At 48.7% G+C, this 23825-nt stretch overlaps 1 protein-coding gene across 1 annotated transcript in view; it reads right to left on the bottom strand.

Moving 5' to 3' along the window:
- The window catches only part of STAB2 (stabilin 2), a 126730-nt gene that overhangs the window by 13945 nt on the left and 88960 nt on the right, over positions 1-23825 (bottom strand). Inside the window, exons 44-59 of the mRNA XM_036019503.1 lie at positions 23247-23318; positions 19665-19784; positions 18507-18554; positions 17618-17701; positions 16252-16398; positions 15302-15442; positions 14676-14735; positions 13115-13291; positions 11688-11777; positions 9471-9617; positions 8115-8171; positions 6667-6793; positions 5165-5314; positions 3618-3722; positions 2246-2353; positions 392-585 (exon numbers count right to left, since the gene is read on the bottom strand). Coding sequence (XP_035875396.1) covers positions 392-585; positions 2246-2353; positions 3618-3722; positions 5165-5314; positions 6667-6793; positions 8115-8171; positions 9471-9617; positions 11688-11777; positions 13115-13291; positions 14676-14735; positions 15302-15442; positions 16252-16398; positions 17618-17701; positions 18507-18554; positions 19665-19784; positions 23247-23318 — 1827 coding nt within the window. The remainder of the gene's footprint in view (positions 1-391; positions 586-2245; positions 2354-3617; positions 3723-5164; positions 5315-6666; positions 6794-8114; positions 8172-9470; positions 9618-11687; positions 11778-13114; positions 13292-14675; positions 14736-15301; positions 15443-16251; positions 16399-17617; positions 17702-18506; positions 18555-19664; positions 19785-23246; positions 23319-23825) is intronic.

Here is a 23825-nt window from a genome sequence, read left to right as displayed (position 1 = left end):
TGGTTATAGTGAAATTTTCAGTTTGAATAATTTTAGATTTAGAGAAAAGCTGCAAAGACAGCAGACACAGTCCCTCCCAAATGCTCTCCACCCATTCCCCTAATGCTAATATCTTACATCACCTTAATACATGTGTCAAAGCTAAGAGAGTAGTGCTGGTCCCTTACTATGAACTAAACAATAGACTTCATGTGGACCTCACCGGTTTTTCCACTAACGTCCTTTTGTGGCTGAGGATGCCACCTTGCACTTGGCACGCTGACTTACCAAGAACTAGACTGAGGTGGGAAGAAAGTTTAGCAGGAGGCCGGGTGGGAAGCAGAGTGGAGAAGCCAGGCTGAGTGAAGCACATGGAGCTGATCTCATGGTTCCTCAGGGAAGAGAGACTCACCGGGCCAGTCATCTTGCAGGTGGCATGCTCATGACATCCACCGTTGAGGCCATCCGCACAGGGGTCTATCTCTGAGCAGCTGTGGCCGTCCCCCTTGTAGCCCTTTGGGCAGCTGCAAGAGACCTTTGTGCCCTTCTGGGAGCACTTGGCGACCTTGGTGCACCCTCCGTTGTTCTGTTTGCAGAAATCTACCACTGCAAGAGCAGGGGAGGGAGGGCTGCATGAGCCACTGTCTGTGTATCTGGGGCTTCAGATTGGGGCATGGGTCGCCCCGGGGCCAGGACCAGTGGCCCTGGGGGTAGTAAATGGGCCCCAACAGGTTGGCACCTTGTCTCCCTTTGCACCATGGCCTCTGTGCTCGTGTTTGTGAACCTAATATTCTGTGGTTAGTACCCTCATAGACCAGGCCTGATGACATCTGTCCACCTCTGCCCCTTTCACATACTTCTAGGCTCTACCTTGGTAGCACTTTCCTGTGTGAGTTTGGGTTTTTCATGTCAGGACAGTTATGCGTGTATATGTGTGTGCGGAGTTGGCACAGTATGGAACACCTGTGAGGTTGATGTTGTGCCCCTTTCTGCGGACAAACAAATTGACACTTGCCAAGCGAGAATGAGGCAGAGCTGGGATTTAAACCCAGACTGGTTTGACTCCAAAGCCCATGCCATCCCCAATGTGCTGTGCTGCCTCTTAGGACCTTTGTGTTCATAACCCCCCAAAATGTCAACCCAGTAATAGATTAGCTCTCGCCCTGGGAATAACTAGAAAGCCATTTGCTTTCTCTCACCTGCCTTTTTGCCTAGAGTTCTTGTGGCCACTTGCGGCCACATGAGGGGACATTAGGACACAAGGCCTCACCCTAAGGATGGCAGGGTAGAAAGGCAGACCTGGGACTTTGTTGCCATTGTAGGGGGACTTGTGCCACTTCTAGACCACCTTGTGGCAGATTACAAAAGAGCAGGTATAGCAAGATTTGTAAAGAAAGTTTATATCTCTGTGAATAAATTATTCATGAAAAAGCAAAGTACTTGTGGCCAAGACTGGCAATTTTCCCCTGGCAGCTACTGTTTCCTTCATAATAGTAGATTTTTAGCTGGGCTCATGGTTGCCCAATAAAAGACTACATTTCCCAAGGCTGGAAGTGACAGATAGTGAGGGCCCAGCCAATAGATGGAAGCAGGCAGGATTTTAGCAACTACTAGGTGTGTCCTGAAATCTGCCTCCTCTCCTGGGAGGTGCTTGTGGTGGTGGCCATCTCGGGCCAGGCAACTGCATGAGCCGAGATAGAGCAACAAGACAGAAGGCAGAGCAACAAGATAGAAGGGGCCTGGGCTCCCTGATGACCTTTCACAGCGACACCCCATGTTAGCCCTGCATGCGTCCATTCAAATTGTTATGTGAGATAAAAATGAGCATCTAAATACTAAATATCAGTGTTATTAATGCCACTGTTCCTCTGGGTCTCTGTGTGGCTGAACCCACATCCTAACTACTGAAGACAGACATTGCAATGTTCAGAGTGGTTCTCACTGAGTGGTGAGAGTATGTGTAGGCTTAACTCTTCTTTTCTACATTGGAGTGTGTCTTCCGAGTCATTTGAAGGAAGGCTGGATTACTCATACAGTTAGACAAACACTATAAAATAAAGCGTATCGCAGTTTGCAAAACAATTTCAGATCATGACCTCAGGCATAAGCAAACCCATTAAGGAAACTGAGTCGCATAGAGGGTAGGTATGGCCAGGGGGCCCAGGCGGGAGGTAGAACAGCCGGGATGCGGCCCAGGCGCTGCGACCGAGTCCCGCTCTGCTTCCGCATCGCGCCGCTGCTTCACACATGCGCAAAGGGCACCCACCTGTGCACGTCATTCCGTCGCCTTCGTAATTCAGGTTGCACTCACACGTGTTGTTCTCCTTGCAGGTAGCATTAGCAGAACAAGGAGGTGTGCACACAGGGGGCAACACTACAAAGAAAAAGGTCACCATTCATCTTGAGTCACGGTGAGAAGAGTTGAGACCCACCGAATGCGTCTCCCCAAGACTCTCTCTCTGGCTTGCCGCTGTGTTTCAAACGGGTCCCTGCCTAGCGGGAAGGCACGGTGGTTTGCTAAGGTTCCTTCTAGCCCGGAGACCCAGAGATTCTGGAATCACTCCTTTATATTAAGACATTATGTCTGCAATGTTAATCAGATTAAAATGCAAATATGTTATTTTGGGGGGCAACCAATGAAAACTTCCAAGTTTGCTAATAGAGGTGAATTTGGCAGATTACTTCTCTGGTCCTAAGGGCATGCATGGGGTTCCGGATGGAGATGGTTAAATTGGAGGAGAAATTCCATGGAGGGAGAGGTCTGGAGCTTCAGGGATGGGGCTGCGGCATCAGTAGGCCACGTGAAGCCATGAGGCAGTCAGGGGTTAGGGGGCAGGAGGAGGGAGGAGGAGGAACTGAATTAAGGGCATTGTTGGAATTCTGGAACTTCAGGTTGCCGAAGCCCAGCAGAGGAGCCTCGTCTGCCCTTGGGACCCCAGGGAGGATGAAATAACAGTGGTTCACATTAGACAGCTCAACCTTTACGTCTCAGACCTTCTGCCAGCCATAGGACTTTGGCCCGGGGGAGGCCTCAGAAAAATGACTGCTCAGTAAGTATCCAGACAGCGATGACTATGACAATGGGGATATGATAATGGCAGCCACGGTTTGTAAGGGCCCACATACGCCAGGCACTTCAAACCATGACCTGCAACCCTCACAACCATCTTCCCACTGCAAAATGTATAACACACACTTCTTTTCAAGGATGAGCACATCAAAACTCAGAGCAGGTGGGTTATGTGGGGCCATTTGTCTGGTTAGGAGCAGAGTCGGGGGTCAGATCCGGGATTCCAGACTGTGCCTTTTCTAAGGAACCAGCCAGCCTCTGGGCCCAGGACCATGATCCCAAGGGGCCATTCCTGCCCCATCCTGCATTCTGTGCCTGAGGGAGGTCCTTCCATGATTGCACACCTGAGGGTGCAATCATTGAATTATATATGGTCATCTACTTTTCCTTCAAGTCGCCACTCCTCCTGAGGCCTGGGCTGCATGGCCATGCCATCTTTTCCACATGGGAAAGGGAACACCTGTTTTGTCTTTTTTCTTGTCCAGGTGTTGCTCAGACCCAACCTCAGTTGGAAGCTCTCGGCAGGGTCCACTGCAGCCCCGTGCTGCTGCCCACTCCCATGACAGACCTGTCTGGGTGTCACAGAAGCGGCCGGTCCACCCTGCTTCACAGAGGCACTGCCCGGAGCCCGTGATCCCCTCATCACACTGTCCATGGTCCGAGCAGCCACAGGCTGTAAAGCAAATTGCAGAGTGATCAGTAATCAGTGATTCGAGTTTGAAATCCAACCAACGAGCTTACACCTGTTGGCTGTGTTGCCAATGTGGGAGGTACCCTCCTTATGCCACTGTTATTCATTCATTCATTCACTCACCCATCCACACATTCAAAAGATCACTTATTCAGTGGCTATCCTGCGGCAGACACTGCTAGGTGTCCATGAGGTGACACTGGAAAATATAAGACATAAGGTCCTGGTTCCATGGAGCTTACAGTCTAGGAGTAACTGACTATTGAACACATAATGATAGATACGGTGAGTGCTCTCTCCCTCTCCTATTATCTATAGATATAGATAAGGGAGAGAACATTATCTGGGGCCTCCTAACAGAGAAACCTATTTAACAGTAAAATCTGCAAGATACGTACCACCTCTTCCACTTCTCGCCACCCCCAGCACTACCACCGTAGCCCAAGGCAGCACCAGCTCTCACGGAGATTGTGGCATTAGCTTCCCTGGAGGTGACCCTGCCTCTGTACTTGCTCTCTGCAGTGCATTCTCTCTCCACAGGGCAGCTGGAGGAGGCAGATCCCTTCTAATCTGCACAGGACGCTTCTCCATTCATAACCCTCCGCTGGCCGCCCATTGCACTCAGAATAGATGCTGCAGTTCTTTCTCTGCTCGAGAAGCTTCCGTGTGATTTGGCCCCCGGCACCCTTCAGGCTTCATTCCTTCCTCCCTTCTTTGCTCACTGTGCTCAGCCACCCTGGCCTCTCTGCTGTTTGTTTCGTGCCGAGCCTGCTCCTGCTTCAGGGCCTTTGCCCTTGCTCACCTCTCTTCCACCATTCCCTGTACCTGCTTCTTTTTATTTACACCTTTACAACTAGTTTTGTTTCTGCAGTTTTTGTCTGTTTCCTCCCTTGGAATGCACACTCTCTGAGAGCTGGGATTTTGTCCCCTCCTACACCACTGTAACCTCGCATCTTAGAACCACTCCTGGCACTTGAGCAAGTCGCTGAGACTCTTTGTGTCTCCGTTTCCTCATCTGCTAAGTGGGAATAACAGTACAGATCCCAAGGTGCTATGGTGAGAATTAAATGGTAAAACATATCTCCCTGGCACATAGTAGGCCCTCCATAAACTAGTAGCTATCGATATTAGTGAGGACTGAGTGATGTATGCTGGTCAAATAACTGAATGAATGAATGCCGCTTGCCTGGGAGGCTGCAGGGGTGTGAGCTTCACTTCTTACAGGTGAAGCTCTTTCAGCGGATGGAACTGGGAATACATCCAAGGAGGGAAGAAGCATGTAAGGGCTGGTAGAGGGGGTGGGGGATGGGTGCTGGGGAGAGGGGGGAAGAAGGATGGCGTCAGGTCAGCAGGACAGTGTGGTACAGGACAGGGAGCACGCAGCTGAACAGCAGGCGGAACACAGGGGCGGAGGTGCCACCTACGCTGACAGTTGGGCCCGAATCTCCCCGGCCAGCACAGCTCACACGCCGTCCCGTTGAAGCCGGCGTTGCATTTACACTCTCCGGTGGCTGAGTACTGGTCAAGGCAGACACCCCGGTTATTACACGGGGCATCCGGTCCTCCAGGGCAGGCTGCAAGAGATGAGATAGCAGGGACTCAGCAGTCTCCCCAGCATGTGTAAATGCGCTGCTGACCCATCCTCAGCTGTGGGTTTTGACCTCCATTAGCTCAGAGGGAGGGTGGCCCTGGAGACATACCCACATAAGTGTCTCCATGTTTATGGGACATGAACTTAAATGCAACTGATGGGGTCCTGGTTTGGCAGGGTGATACCTTGAACTGTGCACTGCATTTGGGGGTCAGGGGCCCTGGCTTGAGTAGATCTGGGCTGAATAATAAACTCACTCTGAGCTTCAGTTCTCTTAGCTCTAGATGATGATGGTGATGATGATGATGATAACGATGATGATATAATGTCCTATACCACATTGTGACATGAGGGTCACACGAGGTAGTATAACTGAGAACAATTTAAAATATAAAGTGCCGAACAACTATAAGGGATGATACTGAATTTTGTGACTGTCCACACTTTAGTGATGGAGAGTGGAGAGTGGGTGATTGCAGGGACCCCCAGGCCAGAATCTTCTCAGCTGAACCAGAATAAACACAGAATGCCTGGTAGTTAAAACCCCGGCTTCTACAAACAAGCGCACTGTGGGACCTTGGGCTTGTTTCTTATCCTCTCTGTGCCTCCATTTTGTCCTTTGTAAAATGGGGATAACAGCATAATCTGCTTCTTAGGGGTCGTTTCGAGGTAAAGTATAATCATATATATGGGAAGTAGTAGCACCCAAGTAGTGTGCTTACTTGAAACAGTGCATGGCCAATGGAAAGTGTCATGACCTTTGTTATGCTGCTGTTGTTGATGTGTTACTGGCCAGGAGTTGTACCTCGACACAGGGGTTTCAGGATGGGCCTCCATTTCTTGGTGAGGTGATGGGGGGTGGGGCAATGCTATATACCCAACAACAGGGGGGTGTTCCATAAATAATGGCTCACACATATCATATTAGTATGGCACTGCGCCAGGGTAGAATTCTATTAGATGCATTTAAATTTGCGTGCTTATCCTGTCACGGACTAGAGTAACAAATGAAATCTGGTGTTTGCAGCGCCATACAGGGGGAGTGTCTTATGCTATAGTGGTGAGCACAAAAGCCTGCTGCACGATCACAGTCCATGCACAGAGTTGAGTAGACTCTCTCAAAAACAAAATAGCACAAAAGAAAAAAGTCAAAGAAAAGCCACACAGCTACTCAGAATGATTGCTTTGGGATCTTAGCGGCATCATTTAGAGGATGTGCCCCGCCCCCTCCCCAAAACACACACTTTATCATTTCAGCACTTTCAAAACTTCCGGATGCTGCATAGTGATCATGCAACCCATTCGGAATCTCACGGTGAGAAGCGGCGCCCTCACCCTGGCAGTCTTTCCCGAAGTAGCCCTTGCAGCACCTGGGCAGCTGTATCACCAGGGCACACTGCTGCCGGCAGCCTTCCACCTTATTCTTGAAGGACTGGTTGTATTGACACCTCTGCTTCATGCCCTAAAGGAAGAGAATGAAGCATCCTTCTGCCTTCCGAAGCCTGAAGTTGGGCTCTGGGGCTCTAGCTTGCTCCCAGGAGGAGGGGATCTGGTAGTGCCCCAGTGGAAAATGGGACTCCCTGGTCTTTACAAGGAATTCTTTCCTTGGAGCTTTAGAGAGGCAAATGAAGGGGGAGGGTGAAGACCTAGAAAGACTTCTTTCCAGTCTTAAGGCCCTTAGGGTGTTTGCAAAGACTGTGGTTGCCCGGTGAGAGGGTGGGGCATAGTCAGGTAGGTTTCCATCATGGGAGGGGTCTTTCTATCAGGCAAAAGACGTCGGAAGGGAAGGTAGGAGTTACAATTTGTTTTGCAGGGGTGTTTTTTTTTTTAGAGGTTTTCCTAGTAGAATAGAAAGAACTTGGCTTTGGAATCAGTAATAAAACCAATATTTAATGACCACTTAGTATGTGGCAAGCTCTGTGCCCACATTTTAAAACCTACTTTTCCTAATACCCATACACTGCATAGTTATTAGCTCTATTCTACAGAGGCAAAAATGTACAGATTATGTGATTTGCCAAAGACTACCCACTGAAATATGACCCTGTATCTACAAACTCCAAATCTCATTGGCTGAACCATTACGTCTACGTTGCTTTCTGGACTCCACTGCTAGCTTTGCTCCTACAAGCTGTGTGATCTTGGCTGGTTGCTTACCCTCTCTGACACGCATATTTTTCGTAAGTGGAGATGAAAATAGCTTCTTATGAATATTATAATGAGGAATAGGGACCTGAATAGCAGCTAGCCAAATCCAGCTGTTATTTTTGTTGTTATAATGTTATAATATTATAATAATATTAGAAGTCCCTTCTAAGTCTACACTTCCATGACTTTTCTTGACATTTTCTAGAAGCCAGGTAGTGGGTTGATAGGTCACCTGGGTTAAGAATGCTCATCTCTTACCCCAGCTGTTGTGGCTCAGTGGATTGAGTGCTTGCTTGCGAGCCAAAAGGTTGGTGGTTCAATACCCAGTCGGGGCACACGCCCAGGTTGCAGGTCAGGTCCCCAGTTAGGGGCATTTAAGAAGCAACTGATCGCACACAGATATTTCTCTCCCTCTTTTTTTCCCTCCCTTCCCCTCTCTCTAAAAATAAATAAATAAAGTCTTTTAAAAATGTTAAAAAAAAAGAATGTTCATCTCTCACCTATTGGCCTGATTGTTGAAAAATATGGCCTAAATTATAGTTACGCGACGCATGCACACGCCTGCCAGAAGACTGGGGTCTGATAATGAAACGGACCTACTGCCCTATAAGTGTCATCCCTGCATTCATAATTACCTTTGGTTTCGTCCACCTGGGACAGCTGGGCGTATAGGAACAGCTCCCACATTCCCCCTAGTAGTCAAGAAAAAAAACAAAACCACTTAAAAATCAAGAATATTGGGAAACACAAGGAAATGCCCCTGGCGAATGTCTCGATGAGTTGACTAAGAACTTAATCTTGATTAAGATTCTGGCTGTGACCAATACTATAAAAGCAAACACACGGCAACTTTGCCGTGGAGAATGCTCAAGGTCCAAGCATTCTGCCTTGGACCTCAGCTCCTTGTTTAGCTCTCAGAGGTGGAAAGTCCCCTGCTCGGCCGAGGTGGGCCGGGGCAGCCTCACACAGGCACGTGGTGTACAGTGGGGACCGTGGACACAGGGGTTGGGACCATCACAGACCCGCTGGGGTGCTTCTGGCCAGTCACATTCTTGGATCCCTAGGTTTCTGATCTACAGAACAGGGATGATAATTCTTGATGCTATTTCATCTTTAGGGGATTGGTGAAGAAAACTGATGAACTGAAACAATGTGTGTGAATACACTTTGGAAGTTCGGAAGGCCACCACCTCCACAACAGAAAGGACAACTGGGTTTGCATCTCCGACTCTGGCTGACAGGTACCCTGATAATTTGGGATATTTATGAACGCCTACACGTTGCCAGATACCAAAATCGACTGGTGACAGACTTGGCCACGTAAGGCACCTCACCTCTTTGAGACTCAATTTCCACATCCATGCACTAGAGTTGAGGACATCTACTTCTATTGTTGGGTTACTGTAGGGACAAGAGGAGCATCGAGCCAAACTCAGAAAATGGTCCTGGGTGGATGAGTAAGTGTGAGATGCCTCGTATACTGCAGGGCCCAAAATAGAAGTTCCTCAGTGTTGTTAATGACTGAGCAAGTGCATGGAGGTGTGGGTGGCATAAAGCATTCGACTGAACCACGTCAAACTGCCATGTTTGCAGTCACAGCCTGCTAAATATGGCAATTTCATGTGGTTTAATATAGCAGAAGCTCAAAAAATGTTTGTTGAGTAAATGAGCTGAATGGATGGGTGGATTTGAAAATGACTGGCAAGGCCCCTGTTTGGCACCCAACGATGTTTCCTTAATGGCGAGGGAAGGAATGGAGGGGCGGGCGGGTGGGTAAATGAACATTTGGGAGGCCCGCGCAGGGCTGGGTAGATGCTTGTTGATGGAGAATCTGAAGAACGCTGTCCTTTAGCCTCTGCCCTCTTGGGTCCCAGGCCCAGGGGGGACTGGCCCCAGCAGTTTTACAGCAGAGCCTGTGCCGGATCATGAGGGCTGTTCTTTGGCTCGAGGTTCTCTCCCCACAGTAAGAGTTAAGTGTGTGTAGGACTCACCGAGATGTTGAATGTGGTAAAAATGTCACAGCGTCCCCCTAGGGTGGGGTCAATCAGCAGGCAGTCAATGCCATAGGCCACGCCCAGGTCAAACAAGAGCTCCCGTTGTATAATTCTGCAGGTTTGGCCGTTCAGGAAGAGGTCTCCCTGGGGGGTTGCGGGGAGAGAGAGAGAGAGAGAGAGGCTCAACAATCCTTCTTAGATTTCTTCCTAGGCTGTATAATGTAGCCAGCACTTGCAAGACTCAGAAAGAACTGAGATGTATATTTGTATACCTCAAACGCTCAGCGCATGTTATGTGCCAAGGACCGTTCTATGTGCTTTACCTGTGCAAATTCTTTTATTCCTCCCAACAACCCTAGGATGTAGCTACTATTGCTCGTATTCCCATTTCCAGGTAAGGAAACTGAGGCAGCAAGAGGTTAAATAACTTGCCCAAGGTCACTGAGCAGGAAGCAATGGTGCAGGCATTCATGCCAGGTAGTCGGTCTCCGAGCCCACACGGTTGCCCACTCTGCAGCACTGTCTGTGCCAGAGCAGAAACAGTGGCAGGAAGGTGACAGAGTGGAGAAGGGGTGACCTGGCTGTGGTTCAGGATAAACTTTGTTATATGGCCACTTCATGTGCGGTAACCCAGTTTTCTTATTTAGTGCCAGCACCCAGCAAAGTGCTCGACACAACTTTCTTCCCAGGTGATGGGCTTTACAAGTGATGGGCTTTACCTTTGTAATGAAAACAATAACTTTTTCTTCAAATGTACTAGGCATTGTCTAAATGGTGCTTTAGATACATTACTTCATTTCATGCTGCAACGATCCTAGCACTTTTTCTCATAAGGGCCACCCAGCAAAGTTGATGGATACATTCCTCCCCCACAGGAAGCAAAATATTTTGAGAAAGTTGCTTGAAAAGAAAAAAAGATAAATTGCAGCATCTATGATGCGATGGACACAGTGCGATTCAGTGGAAAGAACACTGGAAAACTGATTAAATTCCCCCACTGCTACTCATCACTGTATGGCTGAGCTAGTCAGCGGGATTCTCTGAGGTTTAGTTTTCCTTACCAGGTACATAGGATTAACAATTCCATTACACAGGGCTGTTATAAAGATCAAACTGAATAATAGCATTGCAAAATTCTCTGAAAGCTGTATTAGCACACAGAGCGAGCAGTGGGCATTCTTATGATAATTCTGTGATAGGCATCCAGTTTCGTCTATGTAGGTAGTACAGCTGATCCCCAGTGTAAAGACACTGGGGTAACTTTCCAGAAGCTGGAATGTAAATATGCTAACATTCTTCATATTCAGTTATAAATTCAATGCAATTCCCATCCAAACACCAAAGGGATTCTTGGCTAGTCATCAGTTGTAAACAGAATGTTGTATGGGCCTTCCCAGGAGGCTCCTTGAAGGGAATCAACTTATCTGGGAGCTGCATCCCTTTTGCCATCTCTCTTTCTTACTACCTGGAAAGTAGACATGGTGGCTGGAGCTCCAGCAGCCATATTGGACCCTGAGGTTACTTTGAGGCTGGAAATGTGGTGAAGAGCCGAAAGACAAAAGGAGCTCTCCCATTGAGCCATCATACTAGCTCTGGATGGGCCACTTCCCAACTGCTTTTATGAGAGAGATAAACCCTTATATATTTAAGTCACTATCATTTTGGGTTTTCCATTATATGCAGGATATAGGATGTAGCTACTATTATCCTATCATATCCATTCATTGTAGGGAAGTAGAGGAAGGTAAAATTGTTCAGGAACCAGCCAGGGCAGGTGGAAATTGCAAATTTTCACTCTGTTGACTGATTTAGGAGGCCATAGCCTGGAGCTGGTTCTGACTAAGACTGGAGATGAGGTCACAGGAAGACTAGGAAGGAAAGGGAAGGAATGAGTGTTCTTTCCTGCTTCAGGGAAGTGTCTCCCACTGGAAAATACATGCTCCACCAATAACTCACTCACTCACTCACTCTAAAAGCTGCTCTCCACACGTGCAAGGGAGGAGGCTCCTTGATTCCTGCTCCCAGGGCATAGGTGGGCCAGGGTGTGTCAGGTTTTCCATGCTGGCTTACTTACTTTCAGGGAAATACCTCTCAAGGCCGTGAGGGAAAAGAGCTCGCTGTCAGCGATGGGAAAAAATGAACATGTTGAAAGGGGGGCAGTGGGGGGTATGCGGACAGCGTGTCCCCAGCCCCCACCCATAGGACAGCACTCACGATGTCACTGTCAGCTCCACACCGCACACTCAGCTCCGAGCCTTGCAGGGTCTTCAGGGAACCATGTCTGGGGAGATCCGCTGCTAAAACCTGTGGCAGCGAGGATGCCATATGAACACCCCGAATCTGGGCTGAGGGAGGGCCCAAAGGACCTGGGCCAACAAACCACATTCAGACATGAGTTTTTCCAAGAGTGCTAGTAATTCCAGCTTTAAAATGACAGCAGGGAGAGTCTAAAAGAATAATCATTACAGGATCTCCAGAGCTCGGAGCTTGGAAATTCTTTCTGCGGGGAGTTTCCAACAGCTGGCTGAGGTTCAGTCACCCCTCCATCCCCCATCTGTGCCTGGGAGTCCACGGAAGGTGCCCCCTGGGTGTGTGAAGCCAATGGCAGGGTGAGTGGGTTGGGGACATGGCGCTGTTGCGGGTGGAGTTATGTCCCCCACCCCAAAGTCAGAGTCCTGACCCCACTACTTTAGAATGGGATCCTACTTAGAAATAAGACCATTGCAGATATAATTGGCCAAGATGAAGTCACACTAGAGTAGAGTGGGCCTTTAATCCAGTGTGACTGGTGTCCATATAAGAAGGAGAGAGAAGAGAATGCCCTGTAAAGACGCAGAAACACTCAGGGGGAAGACAGCCTTGTGACAACAGAGGCAGAGGCTGGGGGCGTGGCTACAAGCCCAGGAGCGCCCAGGGTCGCAGCCACTGCCAGGAGCTAGGAGGGCTGTGTGGAGCAGATGGTCCGTTAGAGCCTCAAGGAGGAACAACTTTATCAGCGCATTAATTTCGGACATCCAGCCTCCAGAACTCTGAGAGAATCAATTTCTGTTGTTCCAAATCACCCAGTTTGTGGCAGTTTGTTACAGCAGCCCCAGGAAACTAATACAGATCCTATGAACTAACCAAAGTTTGGATATTTGGCATTTTTGGATTGAACAAATTCACTCCTGGAGAGGAACACGGGTCCTGGTCAGGGACCCAGAGTGACAGGGCTTTAGGGAGATCTGCCATGTTCCTGCAAGGTCTCCATCCCCGGAGCACGGTAGACCGGTGCAGCAATGAACAGCTAGCTGCCTGCGGGTGCATGAGTCAGCCCTTTGCCTGGGAATTGCGGAACTGGGAGAGGGTCCATCTGGAGACACGTGGGGACTGCCGTCAGCAGCCGTTTCGCCGTGTGAATGATGGAGGCGGTAAAGCTGATCTGCTGCACAAGGCAGACATGCTGTTCTTGGCTACTGGTCAAAGTTGGAAAGACACAGGTAGGTCGGAGAAACAGAATGAGGTGTGGTATACTGCAGGGGTCAGTTAATGAGGGTTGGTCAGAGGACACAGTGGGACAGGGGCCACTTCCCAGTTCCTGGATTGCATCGCCCCTGGGGCGTCCCTGCACTCACATCTGCGCAAGAACATAACACTGATACCTTGGCATCTCGGATCACGTGGAACTTCAGGTACTCCTTCAGCTTGTCCTTGTTGTCTTGGTTGAACAGGAAATCCTGTTGCTCAGGGGATAGGGCTTTGAGGGCCTGGTCCGAGGGCCAGAAGAGAGTGATCGGCGTGTGGATAGGGTCAGTGATGATGCTTAGCAAACCAGCATCCTGAAACACAGGGTCGGTCACGTGCTCAGCAAAACCCAGTCTGTGGGGAGGACTAAAGGCAGCTGGTCCCCACCCCCCATGACCTCCTGAGACACAGCTAGAAAGCGGAGGCCCATCATATTCCAGCCATTTGGACCCTCATTGTCTTAGAAAGCAAAACCGGAAGTCAAATTCTGGGCTTTGTTAATAGGAAGATAAACTTTAGTGAGCACCTTACAATTTTTTTTTCTTTTTACTACTCCTGACCAAATACTTTAATTTCTGGAAGACCCATTTAGTACTTTCCTCCTATTTCATTTCAAAAAGTGAAACTTATCCAATACTGAGATATTTCTGTTTATTTACAATATTTCTAGATCACATAGACCCAAAATTGCCAGATGAATGCGGAGGGATCGTCGGAGAGCTTTCTGCAACCTGGGTGCATCACATACATTTTTTTTCTTGTAATTTTCCTAGCAACCTCGTGAAGTAGGCTTTATTATTCCCTTTCAGTCAACCCCAGAGAGATTCCCTAACTTGCCATAAAAGCCTGTGTTTAACTAGACCTGATGCCCAGGTGTGGCAGGGACCCTATGGTTCTGGGAGGGAGTGGGTGGGCAAAGATTACTGGTCTGTAACATCCCTGGGATTCTCAATTTGAACATCTTAAAGTCTCCATTTCTTAAAAGCTGCCCAGAGAATGTGAGCCCCAGGTGGTCTGGAAATTCCTTGGTCAACGCAGAGAGTCCTAGATGGTGCTCTGGTGGTGGCGGAGACAGGGGTTGGAGGGGGAGCTAGGGTTCTTACAGCCCTCCTGGGACTCCCTGGAGCAGGAGGAGGAGAGGGGGCCTTGGAGAACCCTGATCCTTGCTGATGCTCCTCTGCAATATTGGTTTGGACAAGAAGTTTATCTACTCAATTCCTGGAAACAGTCTCTGAGGTCAGAGAGATATGGTTTTAAATGCAATTTCTGCCTGTCTCATGGACATGGGTTCCCTGACTCTCCGCCTCAGGTCCCCATCGCTGTCATGGAGGTGACAACTCCAGACAGGGGGCTCCCAGTTCAGGGTCTGGCACACCCGAATTCCTTTCTCTTGCTCCAGCCAAATATACTTCAATTTCCAACTCGGCCAATGTGCGCTATACAGCTGAACAAACCATACCACATTTTGGGGAGGGAGTGGCGGAGAATGACTTTGTTCTCTAGAACATTAGGACTCCCCCACACAGATCCCAGAACAGCTGGGTAGTGCCCCACACAAACAAAAACCACACACACACACACACACACACACAAATACACACCCTAACAGCAAACAACAGAAACAAACATAAAACCTCCAAAATAAACCTCTTTAGTCAGGTTATCCCCTGAGGTAACTATCCTCTGAGGTTTTTTTACCTGTATTAAGTTGCTAAATTTGATGTAGCCGTGGTTCTCTGCCACTGTCGTAAGATTTTGCTGCAAAGATAGTAAGAATAGGAATGATACCTTTCCTCATGCACTTCACAAAGCACTTTAACAAAAACTCAACTGAATGCAGTGAGGGTAAGATAACATGGCAGGTACATGAATATCTTAAGGACATGAATATCCTAAGAAAATCCTTTTTGTTTAGGTATAGTGAGTTCTGTTGTCTATAATGAAGAACTCTGGCCAAGATGAATAAATAACAGTAAAAGTTAAGATTGTCTTTTCTGTCAATTGAGAGGGAGTTTTACTCCAGGTCTAGTTGTAGTGATTATCTATCTATCTATCACCATCCATTTACATAATTTCTCCATCTTCCAAACCTATGCAAAACCACCTGCCCTTGTGGGCACAAAGAAAAAACTGATAGAATCCACTCATCTCTTTAAAATAGCCTTATTTGCTTCTTACTAAGAATAACATTTACTAGGCTTTTCCTAGTTGAAGCAGCAAAGTTAAAATGTCTCAACGCGATGCCTCAAAATCAGAATTGAGATCCCAAATTATTAGTATTATGAGTCCCTCTGTGCTGAGAGTGTGGTCGTGAGCTCACCCACCAGAATCCTTCCGGCAGCATCTCTAGGGGCGATGAGCAAGTCTTGGGGAGACAGCAATTTGTCTATGATGTGGATGACCCCGTTGGTGCTGATGATGTCACTGGATATGATTTTAGCTTTCTTATTGATATGCACCGTGTCCTGAAGTCAACCAGAAAGAGAAAAATGAGCACAGTCAGAAATAGACACACAATTACTTCTTTCCGAACGTTCGCCAACGCGTTCAATTGTCATAAAAGTGCATGTTTAAGCAGATCCGTGGGAGAAATCTGAAGATCCAAGATTAGCACATTTCTTGTTATGATGATAAAAAAAGGAAGCTGAGACAAGAACGTAATTTTTACCCAGAGAAGTTAATAGCAAGTGATCAACCAAAACAGTCCTTTCACCATGATTCTTAAATACGAAATAGCAAACAGATCAAAATTGGCTTCTTGATCGCGTGTGCTCTGTGGATCGCCAGCCCTCCCCGCTTCTGCCCCACCACACACTTCTCCCCCTTGGCAGTGGGCCTGGAAGCCTTCATGAGTTTCTCTGTGGTAGGGCGGGAGTGGGCCAGCACGGATAGGTGGCTTTGATCAAAAGCTTTCATCCTTCTCCAGCTTCTGACCAGTGCTGCCAAAAACAGGTCCATGGACCTGAAGCTGCCTCGCCTCTGAGTTTGAATTCCAGCTCGACGGCTTCCTTCCTGTGTGACTCGTGTAACTTCTCTGAGCTCGGTTTCCTAATTTATAAGTTGAGGAAAAGAACAGTATCTACATCAGGGGATTGTTTTGAGGATTAGATGAGTTAGGACGGATGAAACACTTAGTACCTGCCATGCAGCGATCCCTCAACCTGTGTTCGTTATTGTTGTTGTTGGTTGCACTGTCCCTGGTGTTACTCTGAGGGAGGGGAGAAGAAAGGAGGCCCGAGGAGAATGGGCACCTCCCTGAAGTGGCCTCCCTTACCTGAGAGACGGAGATGACAATCGACTCCCCTTGGAGAGAAGTAGCATTGGGGATCAGTTTCAGGTTTTCCAGGAGCAGCTGGTGGCAGGCGACCACGTGGTACCGAAGAACCTGGGGCATGAGGCCCTGCTTGTCCCAGTAAGCAATCTGGAAGGGAAGGTCAGAGGGTCCCTGACAGAGCCAGGAGCCTTTGCTCCAGCCTGCCCGTTTGCCGTCCTGTCCTCCATGCGCCCCCCTCCCGCCGTCTCTCCCCGCCTGGGCCCTGGGAGGCAGGGGTCAGGGCTGGCTTGGGGTCAGGGTGGAAGATTGGGAACTGCTCAGACGAGAGGGGAAAACGGCCATAGGTCCTGTCCAGCTTCCACTGTAGGACCTCGGAGGGAAAGAGCACTCGGGGTTCCTTCGGCCCAGCATTTCCCATGTGGCAAGGACCCCAAGTCCTGTGAGATGCCACTTGAAAAAAAAAAAGAGTTTTCTTGTGAAAAGGACTGGGAAACACCGTATTTGGGTCCCCTCTCAGAGAGGCACCCGAGCCAGACTGAGATGGTTAGCATGGGAGAGGCCACGATGCTTCTTTGCTTGTGAATCAAAATGCAAACCAAATTACTCACGCCGTAGGTGTAATGAGGAACCACGTGGTTCTCACTGTTTTATAACTCTTTTGATGTTTTTAAAAACTGATCAAATGCCAATTTTTTCAAAAATTATTTTTGTGTCCCTGCGTTGCTGCTGCCCAAGGTACATGCAGAGAGAGGCGGTGTGTGTGGTGGCGGAGAACACAGGTGCTAGGGGTGTGTTCGGGTCCTTGTGCCACCATCGGCTGGCCGGGCCACCTTGGAAAAGTTACTCCTCTCCGTGTCCTTGACTGTAGAATGGGGGTAATAATAGCACTCAGCTCACGGGGCTGTCATGATCAGGGCTGGAAATAGTGTCTGGTGCGTTCAGTAAATGTGTGCTGCATTATGATATATTAATAGGCAGCCCAGCATGAAGAGTCCCAGGGAATGCCAGAATATGAAAGGCTCTGTTAAGTCCTATAAGGAAAAAAATATTTAAATTCCTTTAATCACCCTCCCCCCCTTTTTTTTTTTGCTTACGGGAAGTTTGAGGATTGCTGATCTTTTTCAACCTCCTACCCTACTCAGGAATGTCCTTTAGGGGGGCTCTGGCCAGCGGTTACCCCAAGTCCACTTGACCACTCCCCCTGATAAGCGCCCCTATGCTGAGAGGCAGTCCCTTCCCCTGCTGGGCAGCTGCAGCTGATCTTCAATCTCCCGCTCAGAAATGTCTCCACCGTTGGTTCCAGGGTGACACCAAAGACTGTGTTCCAGCCCCAGCCCTCGGCCGCCGGCCTCAGCTTCACGCTTACCCGTGGGTCCTCGTCAAAGGCTGCAGACGAGGGCGCGAACACGGTGAAGGGGCCCGGGCCAGCCAGGTCTCGTACAGAATGCTCCTGTGGGAAGGAATTGGGGGTGGGGCGCATGCCGCAGACTTAACACGCATACAGACAGGGGCTCCAAGCAAGAGCAGAGGGAGTCGGTGGTGGTGGCAGAGGGCGTGGGCATTGGGTGGGGAGACCTGTGCTTCGTTTAGTCTCACATTCAAATTCATTCAGATTCGTTGTCATTGAAATAAAGTTTATTTTTTACCCAGTTATCCAAGTAACGTAAGGCTTAGTATATTAGAGATCTGAAAATACAGTGTGAAGAATAAAATCACGACCCAGAATCCCACCACCTGTCATTTTCAGGTATTCCTTTCCACTGCCTCTTCCACGTGTAAATATTTTACGTACTTGGGATAATGATACAAATATAAGTCACAAGATGATCTGCTTTGCTGTTCTGTCTTGCTGCTAATATTAACGTCATATGGTTGTATTTTTGTCTAATTTTTATGATTTCATTCCACTGGATTTTTATCTTTGATTCCTAACATATCTAGAACTTAGGAACATAGTGTACAGAAAGGTCTAACATAATATTTTTACCCAAAGAGGTAACCAGTTGCCCCATAATGCTTCTTTTTGCCTCTGGTACGATGGCAGTTTTTTCATGTGCCACATTCTTAAGTGTAGAACGGGCCAGTGTGACATTTTTCACTCTTTCACGCTGCCTGCCTGTGGTCTGAAAAGTTCACCAATGACCAACACAGAGCCCGCTCCAGAAATCCAGCGCTCCAGGCTTTCTTCTACCCTCCCCTACCCCAGAGGCCTGAGACCCAGCTGGAACAGCAAGACAGACACACAGCATTCTTACCAGCAGCTGGAAGAAATACTGGGAAGTTTTGGGGTTCCTGGGAAGCTCCTGGAAACAAAGAGACAGCAGGTGCATTTAGTATCTGTGGATTACATATGAGAATAGCACAGGGTTATTGCAGGACAATTTTTCTAAGGTCAAGGGCATCTGCCATCCTTTCAGCTGGGTATCTGCCCCCATGGGCCTTCTCCAAGCCCCATCCTAAGGCTGCAGCGTAACCGATGTCTGGGATGACGGTGTGGACGTGCTGAGTCCCACAGCCTTTCTGGAATCTCTGTCCGATTTATCAGAGAAAGATCCTGCCATGTCCAGAAGCTGCCGAGCTTTAAGAGTATTTTGAAAAGTTCAACTGCTTTTATTATTATTACTTTTCAAACAACAACACAAATTTGTTTTTTCACAATTCTGAGGCTGCAATTCCAAGATCAAGGTGCCATGCTCTTCTGAGGCCTCTGTCCTTGGCTTGCAGGTCACTGTGGGCTTCTCACTGTGCCCTCACATGGCCCGCCCACTGTGTGTACGTCCCTGCTGACTCTTTTGTGTGTTAAAGTTCAAATATTTCTAAAAAAATGAGTTATAGGTTTATGGCTGATTTAGTTTCTCTATTAACACACATTTTGGATCAGCTGGCATGCTCTAGCTTCTCTTGAAGTCCAATAAGGGGATGCAACCTTTATAAGAGGCAGAAATCTGCCAGCGTCCTGGGGCCTCCTGCTCCTCCAGGCCCGAGCAGACGCATGCGCTCTCCAGCAGCAGCCCACGCCGTGCCATGCCTTCGGCGGCTGCGTGCTCTGTGCTCGCTGCACACACGATCTCACTGAACACTTACGCCAACCTGATGGGGTGGGCACCATTGTTTCCTTTTACAGGTTGGAAAACTCATGCATAGAGAGGGGATGGAATCGGCCCAAGTCATACTGCTAATGGGTAGGGCTGAATTCCAACCCAGGAGCTCTGAATCAGTATGCCCTAAGTCAAATGAATTCCCAGGGGTAGATAGCACTTCTTGTCACTTCCAATTTATGTGAAAATAGTCTTTGACATTGCTAGGGAGCATCCCATGTTATAAGATTCTTGCACGTTCCTTAGCAACCTGGGTTCTTAGCACAGACCAGGAAGTAGAGTTTACCGTACGGAAGGAAACGCGCCTCGAGTTACCTGATGGATGTTGCCACGGCAGGTGAACCCGTCCCCGATGTAGTTCGGCTTGCACGTGCAGGTCCTCTCTTCTTCCCCAGTGTGGTTGCAGATGGCAAATTCACTGCAGCCGCCGTTTTTCTGGTAACATTTCCAAGGGGTGGGGGATAGGAGTCAGATCAGTTACTTTGCCCACTTTGCCAATATTCGTGAAACTATTCTGTGTTGAAATTTATATTTTGCTGCCTCTTTGGTTTGCGTTATTTGCTCTTTCCTGAGCTGGCCTTATATCCAGCGGTGGGTACATTGATAAACCTAGAATTGCCAAATGGGAACTTTGCTGGCATGTGGGGGTTAATGGGAAAGGTCCTGATCTTGTTTGGCACTTTCCAGCTGCAGGCTGAACTCTGATCCCTTGGTGGCAAAGGTAACAGTCATCAGCTAGAAGGAAATAGGTATAAAATGATACAACACGCTGTCCTTATCTGCAAAGAGCTGATAAACTGTGGAAGATGGGCAGAGACCTAAGCTATAAAAAAGCCAAACGCAGTTCAAAGCCGACACCCCTGGGAACACCGAGAAGGACTTTGTAAGCCCAAGCAAAGGTCCTCAGAGGGGAAAGAATGGAAAGCTCATGATGGACAAATCAGACGAGGTTGAACAGATGAGGCGGTCAACTGCCAGCTGCCAGCAAGTCTAGAAGGCCAGCTGCAAAATCTCCCCTTGAGACCCCCATTCCAAAAGTATTTGTGGACCTGACTGGTGTGGCCCAGTGGGTTGGGTGTCATCTCACAAAGCGAAAGGTCACTGGTTTGATTCCCCATCAGGGCATATGTGTGGGTTGTGGGATCAGTCCCTGGTCCTTGTGTATGAGAGGCGACCGATTGATGTTTCTTTCTAACATCAATGTTTCTTTCCCTCCCTTCCCTCCTCCCTAAAAATATATAAATAAAATGTTTTTATTTTTTAAACTATTTTTTAAAAAGTTTTTATTTATTTATTTTTAGAGAGAGAAGGGAGGGAGATAGAGAGAGAGAGAGAGAAACATCAACGTGTGGTTGCTGGGGGTTATGGCCTGCAACCCAGGAATGTACCCTGGCTGGGAATCGAACCTGTGGCACTTTGATTCGCAGCCCACGCTCAATCTACTGAGCTATGCCAGTCAGGGCCCAATAAAATATTTTTAAAAAGTATTTGTGGAGCATGATATTGCAGCCCAGGAGGGACCTACCACCTCAGATTCTTGCAACAAGTCAGTGAGCTTTTCAAGAAAGCTGACTCCTGAAAGACCATGGACCACCTCCTGGGGCCCTGGGTTTCCCAGCTAAATTCCTTAGATTTATTTGTCTCAATGCCCTGCGTGCTCTGAGACCACTAAGACGCCCCTCTCGTCCCACCTTCCTGCTTATCTCCATCAACAGCAGAATCTAGGCACCCAAGGTCACCTCCTACTACAGGGACACTCCCTACCACGTTGCTCTGTACACCAGTGATCTGACTCTGTATCCTCCCACTTCCTGCCCTCCCAAACCCCTCTCTGTGCCCTCTGGAACTCACCACTGTTAGCAAACTCCCGACAGTCTCCACCCGTTCCTCAAAAGTTCTCGTAACCTTTTACTGAAGAGGTGTCTGTCTCCTGCAAACACTGTTCGCCCTGTGCGGAGGCCCTTCAACCCCAAGAAGACATTTCACCTTGTCACCTCTCTCCTCAACTCTCAATCACTGTCCCCCTACTCTCAGTTGATAAGCTCAGCCCACATCTCATGGAGAAAAGAGACATGATAGACAAGAACCGCCTCAACTTCCTGTCCTGCAGTTCACCACCTCCCTGAGCCTAGACTCACAGCGGCTTCCCTCCCAGTCGCTGAAACGGTGCCTGGTGTCCAGCGAATGCTCCTCGTCCGCCTGTGCTCCCTGCTGTGCAAGGCTCTCCACGGGCTATCCACCATGCAGACAGTCTCTGCCTTCATGGCACTATTCATTTAGAATGGCCGGGCATAGACATTCTAAAGTTACAGCAAATTCACAGTAAAGGGCCCCATGAAGTAGGTGCCCATGAGTGACTCATTGACTTGACTGACTAGTTGAGTAACTAACTGATCAACCAACCAACTAACTAACTGCCTGACTGACCAACAAATGGACTGACTGACTACCTACCTACCTGTCTGTCTACCCACCCCTGCCCGTGCTTCCGTGTGCGGCTCTCCTCTCCACCCGAGGGCTCTGGTTCCATTCCCCTCACTGACTCATGCACTTTCCTCCTGTAGCTATCCACCTCCTCTGCTCCAGTGCCAATTTCCTTCTCTCTGGGGTATTTTTATACTCCTCAGGATAAACACATGCCTTAGTATCACTCATCTGGAGAGAAAACGAACTCCCTTTCTTCACCAAAAGAATCCAGTGGGGGCGGCAGTCAGGGGCACAGATGGAAGGAGAGAGGCCGTGAGTTAGTGACTCTAGTACCGGAGTGTCAGGCCCAAGTGACTTCATTGCATTAAGTGCCAAGATAAGGTGGCCATTTTTGGAAAAAAGATGAAAATGGCCATTGGAAGAACTGCTGTTGAAATAGATCTGGCCAGTCCTGGCTGGTGTGGCTCAGTTGGTTGGAGTGTCATCCCATAAACCGAACGGTTGTGGTTCAATTCCCAGTCAGGGCGCATGCCCAGGCTGTGGGTTTGGTCCCGGTTGAGGCACACACGAGAGGCAATCTATCAATGTTTCTCTCTCTCATTAATATTTCTCTCCCCCTCTCTCTTCCTTTCCCTCTCTCTATATTCAATAAGCCTGTCCTTGGGTCAGGATAAAAATAATCTGGCCTCAGAGTTAGTTGTGATGGCTCTGTACCCCAGCTCTCTGCTCTCTGCAGAGCCTTCCCTCGTGTCCCTACATGGTCATTTCGTGTGGGGACACTGTTCTCCAGATGAGCTAGCCACCCCAACACAAGGCGACAGTAGGGACCTCCCTTGAAGAGGAACAGCTTTCATTACAGTGTGTCTGCGCTGTTCTCATGCCCCCAGCTGGAGGCTCTCAGGTGGGCTGTGCATATGAATAAGAACAATAAGGTGTTTTGATGGGGCCCCACTGGGGTCACCGCCTTGTGGGAGGAACAAGTACCTCAAGAAGTGGTCAAGGCTGGCCTGTGAGTCAGACAGATGTGGCTTCAAGTTCTGGCTATGCCTGCACTCGCTCCATGATCTCAGGCAAGGACCTTCCCTCCTCCCATTCGCAGGGGGTTGAATTTTGGCCCTCCCAAAGGTATGTCCACCTCCTAAGCCCTGGTGCTTGTGAGTGTGTCCTTTAGAGAGTCTTTGCAGATGTCATTAAAGATCTTGAGATAAGATCATCTTAGATTATATGGGTGGGCCTGAGGTCCACCAGCGTCCTTTTTAGGAAAGAAGACAGATACAGAGGCGAAGGCCACGAGAAGACAGAGGCAGAGACTGGGGTTTCCCCAACATCACCCCTGGAACGTGAGGGAGAAATGAGCCTCAAGTCCAAGGCAGCTCTGAGGCAATCACCCCAACACCCCATCTCCTAGAAGAGGGCACAAGGCACCCCACGCCTGACCTGGGGCGCCCTCGGTCCTAGAGTTGCACTCACGGTTAAGCAGATGTTGATGAGCGAGCAGACCTTCCCATCTCCAGTGTATCTTGGCAGACAGTTGCACACGGCCTGTCCGGGAGGAGAGGGCCGTGGGTCATTTCACAGATGGGTTCTGCAGGCTGTCACACTTCAATTCCATAACAGAAATGGTGATGTTCACAGATTTTTACACTGGCCATATCTATTTTGTAACAATAACTGTTACCTTGCATTTTAGCACCTTGGGCCTACCTCACTCTAGTACTGGGATCTCCTGCCTATTCTGTCTTTGCTACCAAGATACTTTATTTCAAAACACAATGCTTTGTTATTCTTACTTGGTCCCTTGCCTTTCGGGCACTCACCTAGAAACAAACTGGGTTTTCTCCCTTGGGTTGGTTCAGTTGCAAGGAAGCTGAGCTCTCACCCATTCCCATGTACACTCAGTCCTTGCTCATCTCCACCCAGGCTCGGGCCCCTGGCATGAACACCAGGTAATGGCTTTGCAGGCAACTCAGTTGCCCGTGTGAAAATAATCACTCAAACCCACTGTTTGACCAAGGAGGTCAGCTGCACACTTCAAGCTGAGGGAGGGGA

The sequence above is a fragment of the Phyllostomus discolor genome, chromosome 2 (genome assembly GCF_004126475.2).
Source record: "Phyllostomus discolor isolate MPI-MPIP mPhyDis1 chromosome 2, mPhyDis1.pri.v3, whole genome shotgun sequence".
Lineage (NCBI taxonomy): Eukaryota > Metazoa > Chordata > Mammalia > Chiroptera > Phyllostomidae > Phyllostomus > Phyllostomus discolor.
Note: the sequence above shows the minus strand (reverse complement) of the source record. Positions and strands in the feature narration are given on the sequence as shown.